The sequence below is a fragment of the Dermacentor albipictus genome, chromosome 4 (assembly GCF_038994185.2).
Source record: "Dermacentor albipictus isolate Rhodes 1998 colony chromosome 4, USDA_Dalb.pri_finalv2, whole genome shotgun sequence".
Classification (NCBI taxonomy): domain Eukaryota; kingdom Metazoa; phylum Arthropoda; class Arachnida; order Ixodida; family Ixodidae; genus Dermacentor; species Dermacentor albipictus.
This window is the reverse complement of record NC_091824.1, coordinates 38,911,678-38,928,886: the sequence shown is the minus strand read 5'-3', so window position 1 is coordinate 38,928,886 and position 17,209 is coordinate 38,911,678. Positions and strand designations below refer to the sequence as shown.

At 46.3% G+C, this 17,209-nt stretch overlaps 1 protein-coding gene across 4 annotated transcripts in view; it reads right to left on the bottom strand.

Annotated features, from left to right (window-relative positions):
• Positions 1-16,242, bottom strand: part of LOC135911452 (ubiquitin carboxyl-terminal hydrolase 25-like) — an 87,694-nt gene extending 71,452 nt beyond the window's left edge. For 2 of the 4 annotated variants that reach the window (XM_065443754.2, XM_065443756.2), the window contains exons 1-5: positions 15,830-16,241; positions 12,074-12,265; positions 8,342-8,503; positions 4,338-4,507; positions 2,563-2,818 (exon numbers count right to left, since the gene is read on the bottom strand). In XM_065443754.2, the coding sequence (XP_065299826.1) occupies positions 2,563-2,818; positions 4,338-4,507; positions 8,342-8,503; positions 12,074-12,265; positions 15,830-15,871 (822 nt within the window). In that variant the 5' untranslated portion in view covers positions 15,872-16,241. Of the gene's footprint in view, positions 1-2,562; positions 2,819-4,337; positions 4,508-8,341; positions 8,504-12,073; positions 12,266-15,829 lie in introns of all 4 variants that reach the window. The other 2 variants (XM_065443755.2, XM_065443757.2) reach the window with 2 other exon arrangements.
• Between the last annotated feature and the right edge of the window lie 967 nt (positions 16,243-17,209).

Sequence of the window (17,209 nt, the reverse complement as noted above, 5' to 3'; positions counted from 1 at the left end):
ACCTCGGAGGGTGTGGGCAAAGGATCGTTGTGGCTTTCCTCATTGTGCCCAGTTTCACTTGTGTTTGGTATGATGTCAGCAATGTAGTTTTCATTTTCAGGCTCTCCCGTGGTCGCGATACCACCATCCGCACTCACAAACTCATCGATTGTTGATCCGTCAACGGCTTTCAGAAATTGTGACAGCTCACTCCGAACTTCAGCGACAGCCACAAGGGCTTCGTCATACTCATTAGCTTTTTTGGAGTCATCACCAGGCATGCAGAAGCTGGCACGTCTGAAGCAGTTTCGGATGAACCACTTGTACACGGCCGCCTCGATGTCACGACTGTACATATGCGTTAGGCGCCACAGGCACCGGGTTGTTTGTCTACTTTAGGTCTAATTTTCCCTTTATTTTTTCAAGATCGTGCTGAGAGTGGTCTCGGAATCTTGTACGCTGCAGTGACATCCCACTTCTTACCGCGTTTCACTCGATTTACGATTTCGAGCTTCATGGCAAAAGGCTAATTCAGTGCGCTTCACGCTAGCCAGCATGGCAACACTGCGGGAGAAGGCCCAGAAGGCCCAAGTGCAATTAACAAGAAAAGCAGCAAGGCAACTCGGACTTCCAGCATCTTGCACGACGAGGGCATAAAAGCCTCTCATTGGCTGTCTGAGTAAGCACTGCGGGTGGGCCAGGATCATTTTTTTCAGGGGGCTGTCGCCGACTCACCCGACGCGTCGCAGTCACAGTAGGGAGAGCGGGTGGATGGAGCCGCGCCGCCGGGCTAAACCAGTTTTGAGATGTGTCGGCGCGTTTCCGCACCGCCTCGGGAGAAGCCAACTTCTGGGGGCACTTCTGCGCCGCTTGACGTTCGATATATTGGGAGTTGCTGCTATTTTTGTTCGATGTAACCGTAACTTGTGCTACATATACTCATAGTAACAATACCATGTTCCGAAATTGTTTGATATAGAGGATAATTTCATGTAAACAGGTTCAATGTAGTCAGGTTCAACCATAGGTAGGCCGTGTAATTACACCTGCGGGTATTTCACATGCCTGTTCCTCTGGGCCAGATCAGACACATGCACTGTTTGTAGCGACGCCAAATATAAATATATATAAAAAAGTTTTGATATTGCTGCAACAGAATGGCGTTGCCATTTATCATTGTCAGGGCAAAACATGACATTTTCTGTGTTTTACTTTGTATGAAACAGTCAGTATGGAGATTTCATTTCATAGATGAGTTTGCCTTTTTGGAGTTTTGGCACGTGTGAGATCATCTAAATTTTATGCATGCCTCAATAAGAAACGGCGTTCACACAGTGTCGTCTTTCGAGAACTGGCCCACCACTCAGATCACTTCCGAAGTCTGTGACAAACTTCTGCAACAAACAACTCTCAAAACAAACAAAGTAAAGCCTGCGCAAGGTGTATGTGCATGCAATTGTCAACTTAATTTTGTTAAGTTAGCCAACATTCTAGAAACCAAAAATGACACCATACACTGTAAAAATGACACCATAACAGAAGCTGTAGCCTCACACCTGCAGCTTAAGACAAATAAATATATTTTTCACTGTAAACATCCTGCTTTCTTGACATACTGTTTGGGCATGTTGGTAGGGCATGAATGCAGCTTTTTGTGCACAAGACGAGGACAAAGAAGAGGCTGAGACACACGAGCAGTCGCGTGTCTCAGCCTCTTCTTTGTGCTCATCTTGTGCCTCAAAAGCTGGATTCTCAACGTACTTTGTCCGTCAGCCCGCACAGTTTGAATCCGTCTGTCAATGAATAGGAGAAGACAGACTCTGTCTGGCAACCAGCTAAATCCAACAGAACCTGTCTTTCGACAAGCTGAACCAGCAGAATTTTCCTGATAGACAGAATGCTGTTAGGTGTTTTCTCATGGCTCTCCAAGGAAGATGCCAAACCAAAGCTCCAAATCCCAGCTTTCCCATACACACAACTGCACCAGAGCGCACATTTTCCCTCTAGATAATTGTAGGAAAATCTATGCCGCAATGAGCAAAAGGTCGCACGGCACCAAGCTGCCAAAAGAAAAAAAAAAGTGTTCAGGAAGAGCGAACAAATGATGTCACTCGAGCTGATGATTCAGCAAGTGGACTTGTCTTCACCAGGATCGAGCATTCCTCTTTCCACCACTGTTGATACCTTCAAGCCTCCGTCTTCCTGCGAAGCCCCGGCTTGCTTGGATTCAGTAAAAAAAGTGCTTGAGGAGATTTTCCGAGGCATGTAAAGATGGCAGACAAAAATAAATAATTAAATTATGGGGTTTTACATGCCAAAACCACTTTCCGATTATGAGGCACTCCAAAGAGAAGGACTCCGGAAATTTCGACCACCTGGGGTTCTTTAACTTGCACCTAAATCCAAGTACACGGGTGTTTCCGCATTTCGCCCCCATCGAAATGCGGCCTCTGGGGCCGGGATTTGATCCCGCAAACTTGTGCTCAGCAGCCCAACACCATAGCCACTGAGCAACCAAGAATCAACGCCAAGCACACCAAAGGTTGCTAACCACCTTAGAAGCACCAATAATGCAAGGCACACCTGAGATCCACCAGCACCTCCTGCCGTGCCTACGAAGGCGTCCCGCAGGAGCTCGAGCGCCCGGCCGGGGTCGACGTACTTGCGCCGCGAGGCGGCCAGCAGTGCGAACAGGGGCCTGAGCTCCAGCATGAGCCCCAGACTGCGCTGCTCCTGCAGGGGCCGACCGTCCCGGGCGGACGCCCGGAGTGGCTCAAAGGCCAGTACCAGGCGCCGGAACATGGGCAGGTGGTACAGGGACTGGATTACTGCCGAGAACCTGGGCACGGCCGAGATCGTTTCCGACATTGGCATTAAAGAAAAAAGAGAGCCAGATAAAAAGTATGAAGTGCAGAGGCTTGGAAGACACGTGCAACAGTTTTAAGCAAGGGAAAGCAAACTCAGAAATGCCCACTCGTCCAGAAAAAAAAAAAAGCAAGTGAGAAACTTGCAGCGATCGACTGTTAGTTCACGAGGCACGATTTCGTTAGCTGTTGCGCATCTTACAAAAAAAGAGACAGATGCGGCAGCATCACCAGTCTGTGAGTGCCCCGTGTAATGATTAAAGAACATTAAAACCTCGAAGTCCACCGGTCCACGGAAAATACTTTCAAATTAAGCAGTTTTTCAAATTACCCAAAAAGAAGAAAGAATAAGAAACCCACAGAAAAAAAGTGCAAAACTGTGCGACAGAAGCATGTAACATTAATTTTTAATTGAAGCAGGACTACTCAAGTAATCATTTATGCGAGATTGCACGGTGCGGGGCTTTGCTGCACACCAAGGGTCACGCAGCAGTATTCTTGGGTAATCACTTTCGGAGATAGTTTCACTTTCCAGAGAACTCATGAGCACTGGCATTGGATGTATCAAAGCACTACGCCCCACACGCCGTCAAACAGATAGGTTAAGATGCTTATCACAATGGCATCGGCAGCAATAGCTGGGAATGCGGCGTGCAATGACCTGGGAGGAGATTCGACAGTAGTACCAGAATAGAAAAATGAGTGCACACCGGCGTTTTCACGAGAGATGGCAGGCGAGTATTGCGGGGAGGATGCTGAAGCAAGTAGCTGCTGTTCTCGACCACACACACTGCATATGTTTTCTCGTTTACATGGGATCTGGCAGCCAGAAAATGTATTATACAATGGCAGTTTGGTGACGTACCGAACGTGGGTGCCGAAAGAGCGTGTTTTTCGGGAATATATGAATGACTAAAAAAAGAGGCGCAGCTGTATTGGGCGATTATTTTGTGTTCTCAATCGCAAACATTGGTGCTGGGAAATCGTAACTAATGGGATCGTACCAACGAGGTTCTACTGTACCGCCAAACTACTGTGGTGGCAGCTGTAACAGAGCGAAGCAAAAGATCAGTCTTGTGGAAGCTGATGGACGGCTGTACAATAAGAATATTTTTTCTATAAGTCACAGAAGGTTAGCAAATCTAGAGCAATGATAGGCAGCGCATTGCTCCGAAAAAAAAAAAAAAAAATTCTCAGACGTTCTGTCACTGCTGTGCCACTCGAAGGTTACCACTGTAGAGAAAGAAAGAAAGAAGAACAGGAACGAGAAAAGTGAAACTAAAGAAACTGTTTCTATATAACCTATTAAATGGTGCTAGCTGCCGTATAGCCACTTGGGGAGCAGCAAAACATAAATTTACAATTATCTATAAAGAACTTAATTGATGGAAGTAGGCGAGGGCAGGAAAATATTAACGCGGACACAATGACAAGTTGCAAATGTCATGTTCATACTTATTTAGATAAAAATCAAGCCAACCCGCAGGCGCTTACCAGCAGGTGTTGCCAACGTTCTTGATGCCCACGGGCCAGTCTCCCAGCCGCCGGCGTTCGTACGGGTTGGCCGGGTCCAGCCAGGCTTCGGCACCCCGCTTGCGTTTGCCTCCTAGGCTCTGCTCTAAGGCCCGACTGATGTCCTGCTCCTCCGCAGAAACGCCAGCCACCTGGAAGCACGTTCCAGAACCACAAGCTTCATCGACTGCTTAAGCTGCACATAGCCACGTTCCGACGATTCCACCACACCAGAGAATGAAACCAGTAAAGTGCGAACCACCAGCAGCAGATTATTCTCAGTGCAGTCTTGTGTGTTTTTAAAGGGCCAAACACTCATTTGTGCAACTCTCACTTTTGTGGCATTCTAGTTTCCAGTGCTGGTGGAAGCTATCCAGCACATGTCATTGCACTGCACAGGGTTGTAGAAAGCTGTCAGCGCCACCAACCACAAGTCATTTGCTGCAAAGGCCGGCGATTGTACTCTTGCCAGGGGCCAAACAAAATTTGCAGATGCCATAAACCCTTGCGCTCTGTTAACAGTGGGCTGCAGTTTACGTTCTCTTCGAACGCACGGAAAGCCTACCCCTAAGATACCTTTGACAGTTACTCTTATTTCTAACCGGTTGCAATATGGCAACAACACACCTGGGAGACAACATGTCATTGCACCTGGAATGACCAGCCACACTGCAGCGTATATGATGGCATTTAGTTTCCTTTACATAAAAGCCTGCAGACCACCACAAGTGTTTGCTAGTGCCAGGTTCCACATCTTGCCGGTTGTTTTGGTCCCCCTAGGCCATGTAATGCCTTATTGACCTGCTATGCTCTAAGGAACCTTTACCTTAGCTAATTCAACTTTTTGCTTAATTACAACGCGCTGGAAAGTCTCGGCGAGAAACCAACATTGCCATGGCAAGAAAGTTCATTTAGTTTAAATTAGAAAGCCTGCTGCTTCAGTTAACTCTACCCCCACTGACCCGCAACAGAGGCTTGCCCAGTTTACTATAAACTTGAAAACTAGGCTTGCGTGAATATCAATTTTTTGGTTGAAAGCGAAGTCAAAGTGAATAGTAATTAGTGTTGAATTATCTCAACGCAAATAGTTTGAACAGATGTGGGATTTGCACAAGAAGTCAGATGTTGATCAATCCAAGAGAAGTTGGTTCCTTGATTGCAAAAAAGAAAACAGGTTGGTCGCTGGAGTCAGTTTATTTTCTAAGCACTGCAATTCAGATATTTTCATGCAAGAGTGCAAATTCAATGCTTGCAACAACTCCAGCTACACATAAAATTTGTGCACAAGCTCTTGCTCACTGTTGTACTTTCGTCTAGTTAAAATTTTGCGCTGGTTCAGGCTGTGGGAGCATTTTGTGGTTGCCCGTCGTGCGTCTTCGCGATATTGTGAAATGCAAATGTGGCTGCGTGACACCAGCAGCTTATGCTATGTTGAGGAGATTCAGCTTAAAAAGCTTTTCATCTACATGAAAGCTTATCGTGTTCCAGTATGCAAGTGCACAGACGAAACCATTTAAAAAAATCTAACAGTGAAGTCAGGGTGCGAGTTATATGTGAATTTAGAAGAGGTGGTAACAGAGCAGCTGGCCAAAGACGTGCCGTGGACGATTCGTGCATATGTGAATGGAGATTGTTTTTACAAAAATTCAGGTATTGCATGCAGTTATTTCTGTGGGTTATATCCACGGATTTTTTTTCTTTTACAGAGTGTTGTAATGGCGGAGCTGTGGCTCATATGCAAAAAAGGAATACACGCAGTTAAACATCGACACAAAATTAAAATTGGCAACTTGCTTCGTTATATAAAAATTTCATTATACTGAAATTCGATCTTTTACGCAAATAAGTACAGTCACTGATGAATTTTTCTGACACAGAAGGGGCTGCAAAATTTCCCGACTCATTGGGCAATAGGAAAAAGCAAATCCAAATGAACAAAAAAATTTTTTGTTGCATTTGAGAGTCGGCAACAAAAGATACGGTTTCATGCCACGTCGACGGTATCTTCACATCAGTGCTATGAAGCAAAGCCAGCCATGCTTTCATGTCCACTCCTTCCCAATGGCTGATAGTGTCGCCTAAAGTGGGATGACGCTACCGCAAAAAGTGCCGGCAGCGGGCAGCGAATGCTTCAATCTGCACCTAGCTTCAATGCGTCTCTGAGACTCAAAATTATGTGGCCCTCAGCACATCCGATGCACGGTGCCACGCCATCTCACCTTGCCCCAGTCTTTGCACATGTGGCAGGTTACCTCTAAAACTGGTTGAGTGGGCTGAGTGTGCACTCAACGACACTGACGGCCACGTACAGCCGCAATCGCACCATAAAAGGAGACTTGTGCGTGCCTGCCACCCCCCCCCCTCCTTCCCTCCTTCCCTCTCCACCTTGCCCTCACGCAGGCTTGATCCCGTTACCACGAACTTGCTCTGCTCCACGAAGTCTTGACACATTATCAACTTGCTCGGCGGGCCTTTCCGCTACCACACCCTAAACTTAATAGACCACAATCGTCGGCGTTTCGCATGCTTCAGACGGGGTCATTTCCCTCCAGGGGCAGATTCAGTCACTTCGCGCCTAACGTAGAACCCCACTGTCCAGACTGTGGGGAGGCGTACTGCTCCTTGTCCCATATGCTCTGGCAATGCCCTGCGTTACGCAGCTCATCGCTAACCACTCTAACCGACTGGGAGGCAGCCCTTAAGAGCGGCGACCTCTCAGAGCAACTACGGGCTGTCCAGAGGGCCTGCGACAGGGCGGAGGACCACGATCTTCCGACCCCGACGTGGGTGCGGCCCGCGACGGCTACGGGGACTCCCTGAAAAGGGGGGTACCCTAACGCCGGTTCCTCAGGACCATTAATAAAGTTCTTTGTCTGTCTGTCTGTCTGTCTCCTTCCCTTTCTCCTTGTTCACATTCGAAGGTGTCGCTGGTCAAGCTATCATCCTTCTCAGCTCACCCTCGCATGCTATCACTCGCTCCTAAAGCTGCTGGTAGTTAGTGGGTATGACTCGAGTCCCAGCAGCTCATCTCCGAGATTCGATACAGCAGTGCCTGGTCTCGGAGGTCATGACAAAAAGCCACGCGTTCTGAGTCGTGCATCACTTTTGGCAAGCGGTTATGGCAGACATTTTTTTTTTTAGTTTTGGTTTCAAGAACGTCTGTTTTTGCAAGCCTGTTGCTATGTGTCTACTTATATTTCAAACACAAAATTTTGCCTGGAGGCTCCTCTATACTGAATGAGGCTTTTTACATTGCCCACAATTTCGTTGCTGTTAGCCTTTACTAGTAAGCATAGGAGTTTGGGTGGGTCGGTAATGCATGGTTCAGTGCAGGTAAGAGCACAGACAAAGCACTGAATAAAGCATGGACAGGCACGCGCACACGCACTCACACATGCAAGTCTCTTTTAGGCCTCTGGGTGCAGTACTACCTAATCTCGACTTGCCTTGAAGGAAACGCTCCAAAAGCAAGACTGCCGGCAGAAACCAACAAGAGTGCGACAAGCGAGTGAGACTTCAGGAAATGACTCCATGAGAATGACAAGCCCAAATAATGCTCGCACGTAGATACAGTAATGTTAAAACTTAGGCCTGTTGTATGACCACATTAAAAAGGGCGATGGCAGAAAGGGTTCGCCTCCCACCAGCAGCAAGTTGTCTTTTCTTGTGCTTTCATTTTCCACTCCATTTTATTTTTACACTTCAATTGAAAATGCACTGAACTTTTTCCCTACGCTTCCCCTGGCTTTAGTTGGTTGTTACAAGCAATAAATTGAGTGACTGGGTTTTCCTGATTTTTTTTTTTTTTTGCATACTGCATCATAGTCCGAAACAGAACAAGTACGCAAGAAAAAGAAGCACCGCACTATTACACCTTTTTCTTGTGTTCTCATTCTGTTTGCTACTGCTCAATACCGAATGGCATCTCGTCAAGTGGTGGTAGCAGCAGCCTGACAGGGAGGCTGTAGGCACAAGTGACCCCCCACCTGCTGCTCCTGAAGGGAGAGGGCAATCGCTTTCTGGAGGTCGTCCCCTTCTCCAGTGAGGTCAATGACCTTGGCAGGGCGCTTCTGTGGGGAAGTGGCTGCCCCCGGATGGTTGCCAGGCGCCGCGGCCCCGTCGCCCGCCACCTGTGGCCTCGCGCCAACCTGCAGGCAGGGGCCAGTGAACAGAGAGCATTTATACCACTCAGCCTTGCCAACCTTGAAATTTGAAAGTTACCGCACCCGGTTTCCGACTAAGCAGGCAAGGCCATAAGACGCTATGGAAGTAGTGTGGTCACAGCAATCTTACTCTCCACATTTCGCAGTGCAGTTGTTTTGATCCGGGGTGCTTTCAACAGAATACCCACTTCACATACTACAACTTGTGGATGCAGAGTTATGCCAAATCACACAGTGTCACTTGGGCATCTTTGTGCTTCAAGTATGCGGTGCACTACGGTTGCTGTTCACGTAAGCATAAGCAAGTCCCTATGCTTGCTTGGTGGTAAATAGGTTCAGGTCTGCAACACTTTCCATGTAATAAGTACGTCACATTTAGCAATAATAATGCATGAGGCAATGTTACATCGAATTACATGACGCACACATACATCTTTTTTTCGTGCATGGTGCAATGTTTTTTGTTTATGTATGCTAGCAGTGAGACGTCTCTCAGGCATTAGTAACATTGCCTGCTATGCAGGGAGCAGTCTATGGCTGCAACCAAGAAAATACTGGAATTTGGTGAAAGATACTGAAGTTTTCTTTAATTGCTAAAATGTGTCAAAGTCATTCTCAGTCTTTGTTCTGTAGGGATGTTATGAACAGACAGTCTGACCCATAGTTACAGCTGCAATGAGCCACGCCGTAGACAAACAAAAATACTATTAATGAAATAGTCATCTAATAATGGTGTAAGTGCCGGTTGCTGTTATATAATGATTCTTTGGTGTATAAACGGCAGTGCTGAGGGTAGCTCCGAGTAATTGAGCAGGTTCAAAAAATAAGGCTTTGAATATTTGTTGGCGACTGCACTAGTATTCCTTCAAAATATAACTTGAAATTCAAAATTATGGGCTTCTGACAGTCTTAAACAACCTCTAAAAGTCAGGCATTTCATAAAATTGTGAAAGTTGGCAGGTATGGAAACTCCACTGTGCTTCTGCTTCAACATGCCAGACCACCTGGCTAGATGCTAGACTGAGATGCTAGCTTGGTGTGTACACCAAGCTGGCATCTCAAAATCCCAATTATTCACAAAAGCCCTAATGTTTACTACGTGCTTGATGCATCATGTGAGTCTTTCGACTGGACCTACACTGAGTATTTCATTAATAACCGTGAAGTGTGGACTGCCTGTAAATTAAAAATGGGATTTGAAGAGAAAGCAATTTTTGTTCACGAAGATTCACATCGAAACTTAAAGAGTGGCCTAATTAAACTTTCAACTGATTATCTCAGCCCATACTGCAATACAGCCATTACTGAAGCTGTAATTGAATCCACATGGTCGACAGCACTGAACATGACCTTTACAAGGGAATCCTTTAGTGAGAGCACTACTCCACCCATTCTCCCACAGCGAGTCTGCTAAACAATTATTTCTGGCAGCCTCCATGACCACCCTAGCCATATAATTAAAATAACTAGGAAACCTTCTTTCTGTCTAACATACTGCACAAAACAGCAAAAACACAGCTCCGCAAATACCTCGCTGCAAAATTTTAGTTTAATATGTATAGCACCGCCATCTGTTAATGAAAACACCAGATTAGTATTGCAGGATTAATTACCGCTCCATTTTGACCATGAAGGCCTCAAAAAGCAATTCTTTAACACAGTGCAGGTGTACGCAATGCATCACATCAAGCACTTTTTAGAGCGCACCGCTTGGGCATCCGCTCCAGCGTTGACTGTCGACGTAACCGGGCAAACGAGCACAACGAAGGATGAAAGAGCAAAGGCGGAGTGCAGCAGGTGATGAAAGACAGCGATAGCAAAGAGAGTGTGAGAAGAAAAACGGAGGAGGAGAGTATGGCAAAACCTTGAGGAGGAAAGCATAGTGCCACACAAGGCGGGCTCTGCGACGACGACTGCTACGACACGGTGCCAAAGTAGCGCGCTGTCATCTACTCACCGATGGCATGCAGCAAGTGCATCCACTGATACAATATATGAAAGCCCTGCATGAGTGGAGGTCTGTCTGCGGGGGCTGCTGTGAATGGCGCCCACGCGTCACCCACACGCTGTCTCTCGCGATCTCCCCATTAGCAAGGCAGTCACGCCACTCTTCGCTCCGTTTGCAATGTGTTGCAGTATACAGATTGCCCACGCCAGCCAATATATCACGAGATGGAAGCACTTATAGAGCTGCGCTCAACTACTGCATTAGAGGGACAGACAGCCGCTCAGAACATGAAATAGCCATGCTGATGGAATGTTTAACTATCATAGTGGCTAAGATGAGCCACGTTTTTTTCATTAAATGTGGATTCATAATTTATTTTATATTTTATTTTATATTCATATAAGTCACGAAAAATGACCTTTGGCCCCCCATGTGGCAAAAACATGAAGCTGTATAAGAGGTCCACCGCGTGACCTTCTACTGGTGTACGCAGTTCCTGGTCTTAGTATTGAAATGCAGTATACATTTTATTATTGTAAGTTTTTTCTGACTTATAATGCGCAGCTAAGCCTTCGTTTGTAGTGAGCAGAAAAGTGGCGCTGCCCTCCCCTTCATTTCCAATCAGTTGGCTTGGCTTGTCTATCGACAGAACAACGGCAACGGAGGCCAGCCAGCCATGACAAAAGCGTGTACTTTGGGAAAAATGCAAACTCGTTGCACCAGCATTTTATCTTCAAAAGTGGTTGACAAGGTCAAAATGTAGGTGGTTAACCACAGTCACACTTACTCCGGTGAAATTAGAACGATGGGTGGCTTTCACAATTTGCAAGGCAGACTATCAACATCGCTCTCACTTATCAGCGTTGCTGGAAGAGGGACTCTTACTTGTTAGAGGCTGCTCAGATCAAAAAATTCTGCTTACTAAATATCCACGCACTTTTGGAAGTAACCGCTGCAGATGTAAACACTACCGAGGGTGAGCTTTGCATTCCGCCATAAAGAACTAGGTCCTTAAAAATCAGTTGTTAGTCCCTTACAGGAGTATTGTAATCGTCAGTGAATTTTTTCCTATGAAGTCAATTTAACATTCAAATTGAGTTGATCTGGATACTATTCAAATGTTCTGTTTACAAGTGCACCATGCCTTAGCACAACACTTCTTACACCCTGTTCCTTCAAGTAACATATTCTATCTTAAAACTTTTTCTACGCAAACAAACAGGGACGAAGAATAGGAGCAACACAAGGACGAGCACTTCCTAACAACTGGTTTTATTTTTCAGGAACCACCTGCTTAAATACCCACAGATCTGCGCGATCTAGTCATATATCTGTGGGTATTTAAGCAGGTGGTTCTTCAAAAATAAAACCAGTTGTTAGAAAGCGCTCACCCTTGTGTTGCTCCTATTCTTCGTCCCTTTTTGTCTGCGCACAAAAAGTTTTAAGTTGAATCTGTTCCAACTAGGCCGACTCGTAGGTATGCTTTTACATATTCTACTTGTCCTTCTGAAGTGCCTCACCAACATGCGCCAATCTGAATACATCGTCGCCAGCATCCCTCAGCCTTTCCCCACTCTGATTTGAGAACAGAGAAAGAAAGTCCCTACCTGAGACACGGAGGGTCCGCCATCTTCTTCGACCAGCATGCTGATGGCGTGGGTGAGGTCATAGTTGCCCGAGACCGTGCGGCTGGCCTCCAGGGCCTGGCTCAGTATGGCCGGGTCCTCAACACCGGTGATTTCTTTCAGCTGGTTGATGACCTGACGAACCGCCTCCTCCTGCTGTTGCTGTTGCTGCTGCTGCCAGGTTGGGATAAGAACAACGATTTTGCACCAACACAGCAGCGACTGAGCTTTTAAAGTTTTCATTTCATGTCTCAAGAGTTGCCGCTGAGCTGCTAGATGTGACAGTGTAGTGCAGGAATCAAGATTTAAAAGAATTTATAAAAGGCAGCGCTAAATCAGCTTAGAATGCCACATGCTCCCAGCATCATCCATGTCCCAATATTTTTCAGTTCATTAAAACTATCATTCTTTAAAACCATGCATCACATCTCGAATAGACAGAACATAAAGGCATACACAACACACACAGGTTCCATATTCCAAATGCCTACATTGATTGATTGATCAATTGATTGAGTGATTAGGTTCAGTTCCCATTGATTGATTGATTGATTGATTGATTGATTGATTGATTGATTGATTGATTGATTGATTGATTGGGTTTAGTGACCCACAGAAGCACAAGGGATTGTAGTGGGATGCTGTGAAATAATGTTGACCACCCGAGATTCTTTTACACCCAAAGCATAGCACACATAGGCATCTTTGCATTTTTCACCCACCTGAATACAGCTGCAAAAGCCTGGAATCATGACTCCCAATCTCATTCTCAGCTGCACAAGCCTATAACTGTTCCGTTGTTTAGAATTCCCCCCCCCCCCCCCCCAAAAAAAATGAAGGGCACACTTGGGTGAAGCATATATAAAGCCCACCATCACTACTGCTCACTGATAAGCTCTATCTAGGAACAGGACATCGGATCAACACAATAGCAACCTTTGTGCTACCATATGTAAATTCACAGAAGTGGGCGATTGTCAACTTGTGTCCTGTTCTTTTGTGAGCATTTGCAATAGAGGTCAGTCGGACAAAAGTGTCAACTGTTGTGTCCTTTGGGTTCCTGTCCGACCCATCAGCACGAGTGCGATACCTGCTATTGCTAAACTGTACTGAAGCAGACAGTAGACTGACCTAGTTAAATAGATAGGGACCTACATTAAACCAGTCCAGGTTGGTAAATTGCCCTTTAAAAACACTACTTTCACTGACTTGACAGAAAAATTCCGATTAGAAAAATTGAGAATGAATTTTTTCTCACACCAAAACCTTAGCACCAGTACATCAGTGTGAAGTCACAGAAGTATTTTTGCACACGGTTCATTATGACCTAGACAAATATTTTCTATAGTTGCCAAGTCTTGTTTCTTACTCCCCGTAATCCCGTATTCTCAAACAATCCTAGACTCGGAAGCTGTTCCTCCACTCCGGCAAGTTGAGCACAGCACCACCCCTGAATGGCAGACATTACATTTCTAAAGAGTCACTATGGACTTCAAACAAAGCCCAGTGACGCTTTCTATTGAAGGATGGCACTGCCATCTACTTTCTCTAGTCGAGGTGGAGCGTTAAGTAGATGAGCATTCCGGAATACAAGGGGGGGGGAGGGGTGCTAACGGTGCGACGTAGCCCTCTGCCAATAAGCTCAAGCAGGCACTGTCAAAATGCTCAATGTCGCAACAAGCTGGTGCAGGGACTTCAGCACAAAGGTGCCATGCCAGGCATGTATTCCAAGAAGGCGCTGCATTGGGCTAGTAGGCGATTTTATGAAGCGAAAGGCACCACAAAGACTGACAACAATGAAGCACTATCAATGATCGATGGCAGTAGCACTCAACTGTCTTTCGTCTTGCTTGTGGTGCCTCTTCAACACCCAACGTGTTCAACTAACGCTAGGGGCTTAAGGCATCATATGTCTATTGCTTCCAAGTTTTTTTTTTTTTTTTCCAGCTTACCAAGCATCATTTTGTGGCAAGCTTGACCATTTCACTATACTGCAGAAGCATAATATTCTGATACAGTATAACTTGATACTCTGCTTTGGTGTCCCTTTAAAGCTCAGTGACTGAGCTTTAAGATGACTGTTCGTACAGCACTGTCCCTTCGTTTGTGTGGCTCTTCTGTTTGTTGCACAAGTGTAGCTGCAGCACCACAAACCGCACCACATTAAATGACGGTTCACGGTACCGGATTACCAAAAGCAAGAATTTAATTGTAGGGTGTGACATACCAAAGAAACGCCCAAGCTATAAAACATGTCTTAGTGGGAGGGCTCCGGATTATCTTTGGGCCCACGGGTTTCCTCACTGTGCACCCCAAGCATAGCACACGAGCATTTCTGCATCGCTCAACAGGCACAAACATGCTACACCCACCCAAAATGCAGCTGTTAGCTGAATCTTTCACACTGAATAAACCGAGCATGTCGTTACTTTTAAAATGAAAACTATTTACTGCCGCCAATGAATGAGAAAAATAGAAAACATAGTGCATTCAGACACTTCAGCTCAAAGCAACAGCTGTTAACCTGACGCATACTTCTGGTTCAGACGGCATACTGGCCACTCTCAGGCAATAGACAGGCCTCTAAACTGCTCAGTCAGCTCAGAATACAATCATTGTGATGCAAAGCATTTATTATTTTAAACCAGTTTCCGCAGAATGTCACACTTCAACCAATCAATGAAGATTGTCTTCGTTATTCGCGATAAGTGTGGGTACAAATTAAGGGCAATAATTCCACGTTAATGCCTAACCTAATTAAGCCGACCAAAGCAAAACGAGGAGACAGATCATTAGTTTAGACTCTTTAGTAATTAATCCTTCTCTTGGATCACGTCTAAACATTGTGTCCAGTTCTTTCTCTAACGACCGGAGTTCTGCTCAAGGGTCGAAGGTGCTGCGTCTGTCCGTCTAGGCTTCCGTTCTCTCAGCATGCGGTTCTGGAAAAGCTCAAGACTAGGCCTTAATGCCCAACGCAAATTTCAGTTTATTCAGCGCCCAGCAAGGGAGCTCCAAAGTGCAGTTTACACTTTCGCTTTCCGCTCTCGCTCGACGAGCGCGAAGCACGCAAACACGACAAACTCGTGAAAGGAAATGGTCGCGAACTTTGACGCTCGGTAGCGTTCCGCCTAGTTCAGCTCGTTATAAACAGATGTCGAGGCGGGTGGAGCCGGTTTCAAATAAGGAAGAATCGACTGTAACGCCTTCTTTCCCCACACGTGTGAATACTGTACCCGTTTGCAGGTACGGCGTTACCTTCTTCCACGCTTTTTTACGTAGCACGTAAAGCTCGGCTCACGAGCAGCGTTCAGTCGCGTACACCTCACAAATGGCGACGAGTAGTAGTAGTACAAACTCTTGACAGCGATTTTTATTAAAACCCGTTAACGCATCACGACGTTTTCCACGAACGCGTGCTCGGAGAACGCTGCAAAGCCGCGTCACTTCGGCGACTTCCGCTCGCCGGCAACAGCAGCCTCCGCATGCGCTACCGACCAACGCCGGTGACATTCGAGCTGCTTTACTGCACGGAGAATAAATAGAAAACCCGGAGACCAAAAGGAAGATCGCAAGCAGAAAGAAAAACGTGGCAGGCTGCCGCACGTCCAGGTCACGGGGGCAAAAATATAACTAAAGCGTCATCACCGAAACCGCAACGTGAAGGAAAGAGAGCCGCATCCCACGAACGCCGCTCGACCTTCGGGTCCTAAGCCTAACGGTGGTTTCAACTCTTCTCACCTTCTTGGCGTGGCTATCCAAGGGAGAGTGTTCGACGGTCATGGTCACTTTCGTCACCTGAAGCACACAAAAAACTTATGTACAAAGACGGCCGATCAGCTGCCAAACACGGAGATTCCAGTGAGAGTCGAGAGTCCTTCTGCAGCAGCGACTGGCATGGTTCCACAACAGACGCATTTGCGTCGTCCCCAGCGCCGCTTGACACGGCGTCTGCTAACTGCACGAGCTAGAACGGCACTCGCGGACCTCTCGGCGTTTTGGAGCGCGTCATCCTCCGAGTGCGTGACTTGGGAACAACTCCGGAGAGTCCGCGAATTTTACAAACACGCGAGCACAGATTCGCCAAATAGTTGTAAACGCGCAGGTTTTGGATTTGGATCTTCTCGCACTAAAAGGAGGAGAAGCGGAGGCTGAGTAAAAAAGGTTGCCGACAGTCGAGCGGAAAAGCGCTAAGAAACACGTCGCGCTTTCACGTTCTCTTTTAAATTAAATAGTCAATCTACTGTTTACATTTGGCTCCTCTTACAAGCTAACATCAGCAAAAATAAATTGTGAATGCCTCTGTTACGGTTGTAGTAGCCTTATTGTTGCGAAATAAAAAAATTATGCGAATCCGAAAGTGGGCGTGGTGGAGCCGGGTGGAGCAGACGCTCAGCAGTAGGAAACGCTAACGCTTCTTACGCGTAATGTCACTTCGTTTGTAAGAAACATCTTTTTTTTTGCACCACCCACAATTGTGCCCAAGAACACCGAAGACGATTTAAATCGGTGCAGCTTACGACAGCCTTACGTAACTTCCTTGACGAGCTTTAAAACAGGTTTAGCGGGAGTGGCGACTGGGCGTGGTCAACTGTTCCGTAGGCGCGCTTCTTCACAGCGGCTTGTTTAATTAGGCGGAAGCTCATACGCGGTGACCTTGGATTATTTTTTGTACTTATTTTCTTTCCATGCTTGTATCGCATGGCTCGTGGGCACGCCGGCCGCTAACACGGTCGAGAAATATGCAGTAGAGCTTGAACTGAACGCGAAACCACTGAGAGCTTCCAAGAATGGGACGTAAATAACTCTTTCAGAGTTAAATAAAGAGTACCGATAGCAACGCGGCCTCAATTAAGTCACAGGCGTTAAAGAGCATTGAAATAGAATTGTTACATGTTATATTCCCGGCCCTGCACGGAAATGTTTGAGCGCTGTAAGCACGAGATGTCAGTGGACTGAATTAATCGTGCATGTATATGCATGGCGAGCGTGAATAATCGGATTTACATTTGGCTAAAGCGTGCGCCAAAGGATACGATCGACCGAATTGTTTGCTCAGAGTCATTCGCGATAATTCTGAAAATTTCATACCGGCGCATATGCGCCGACTACTGGGGGGCT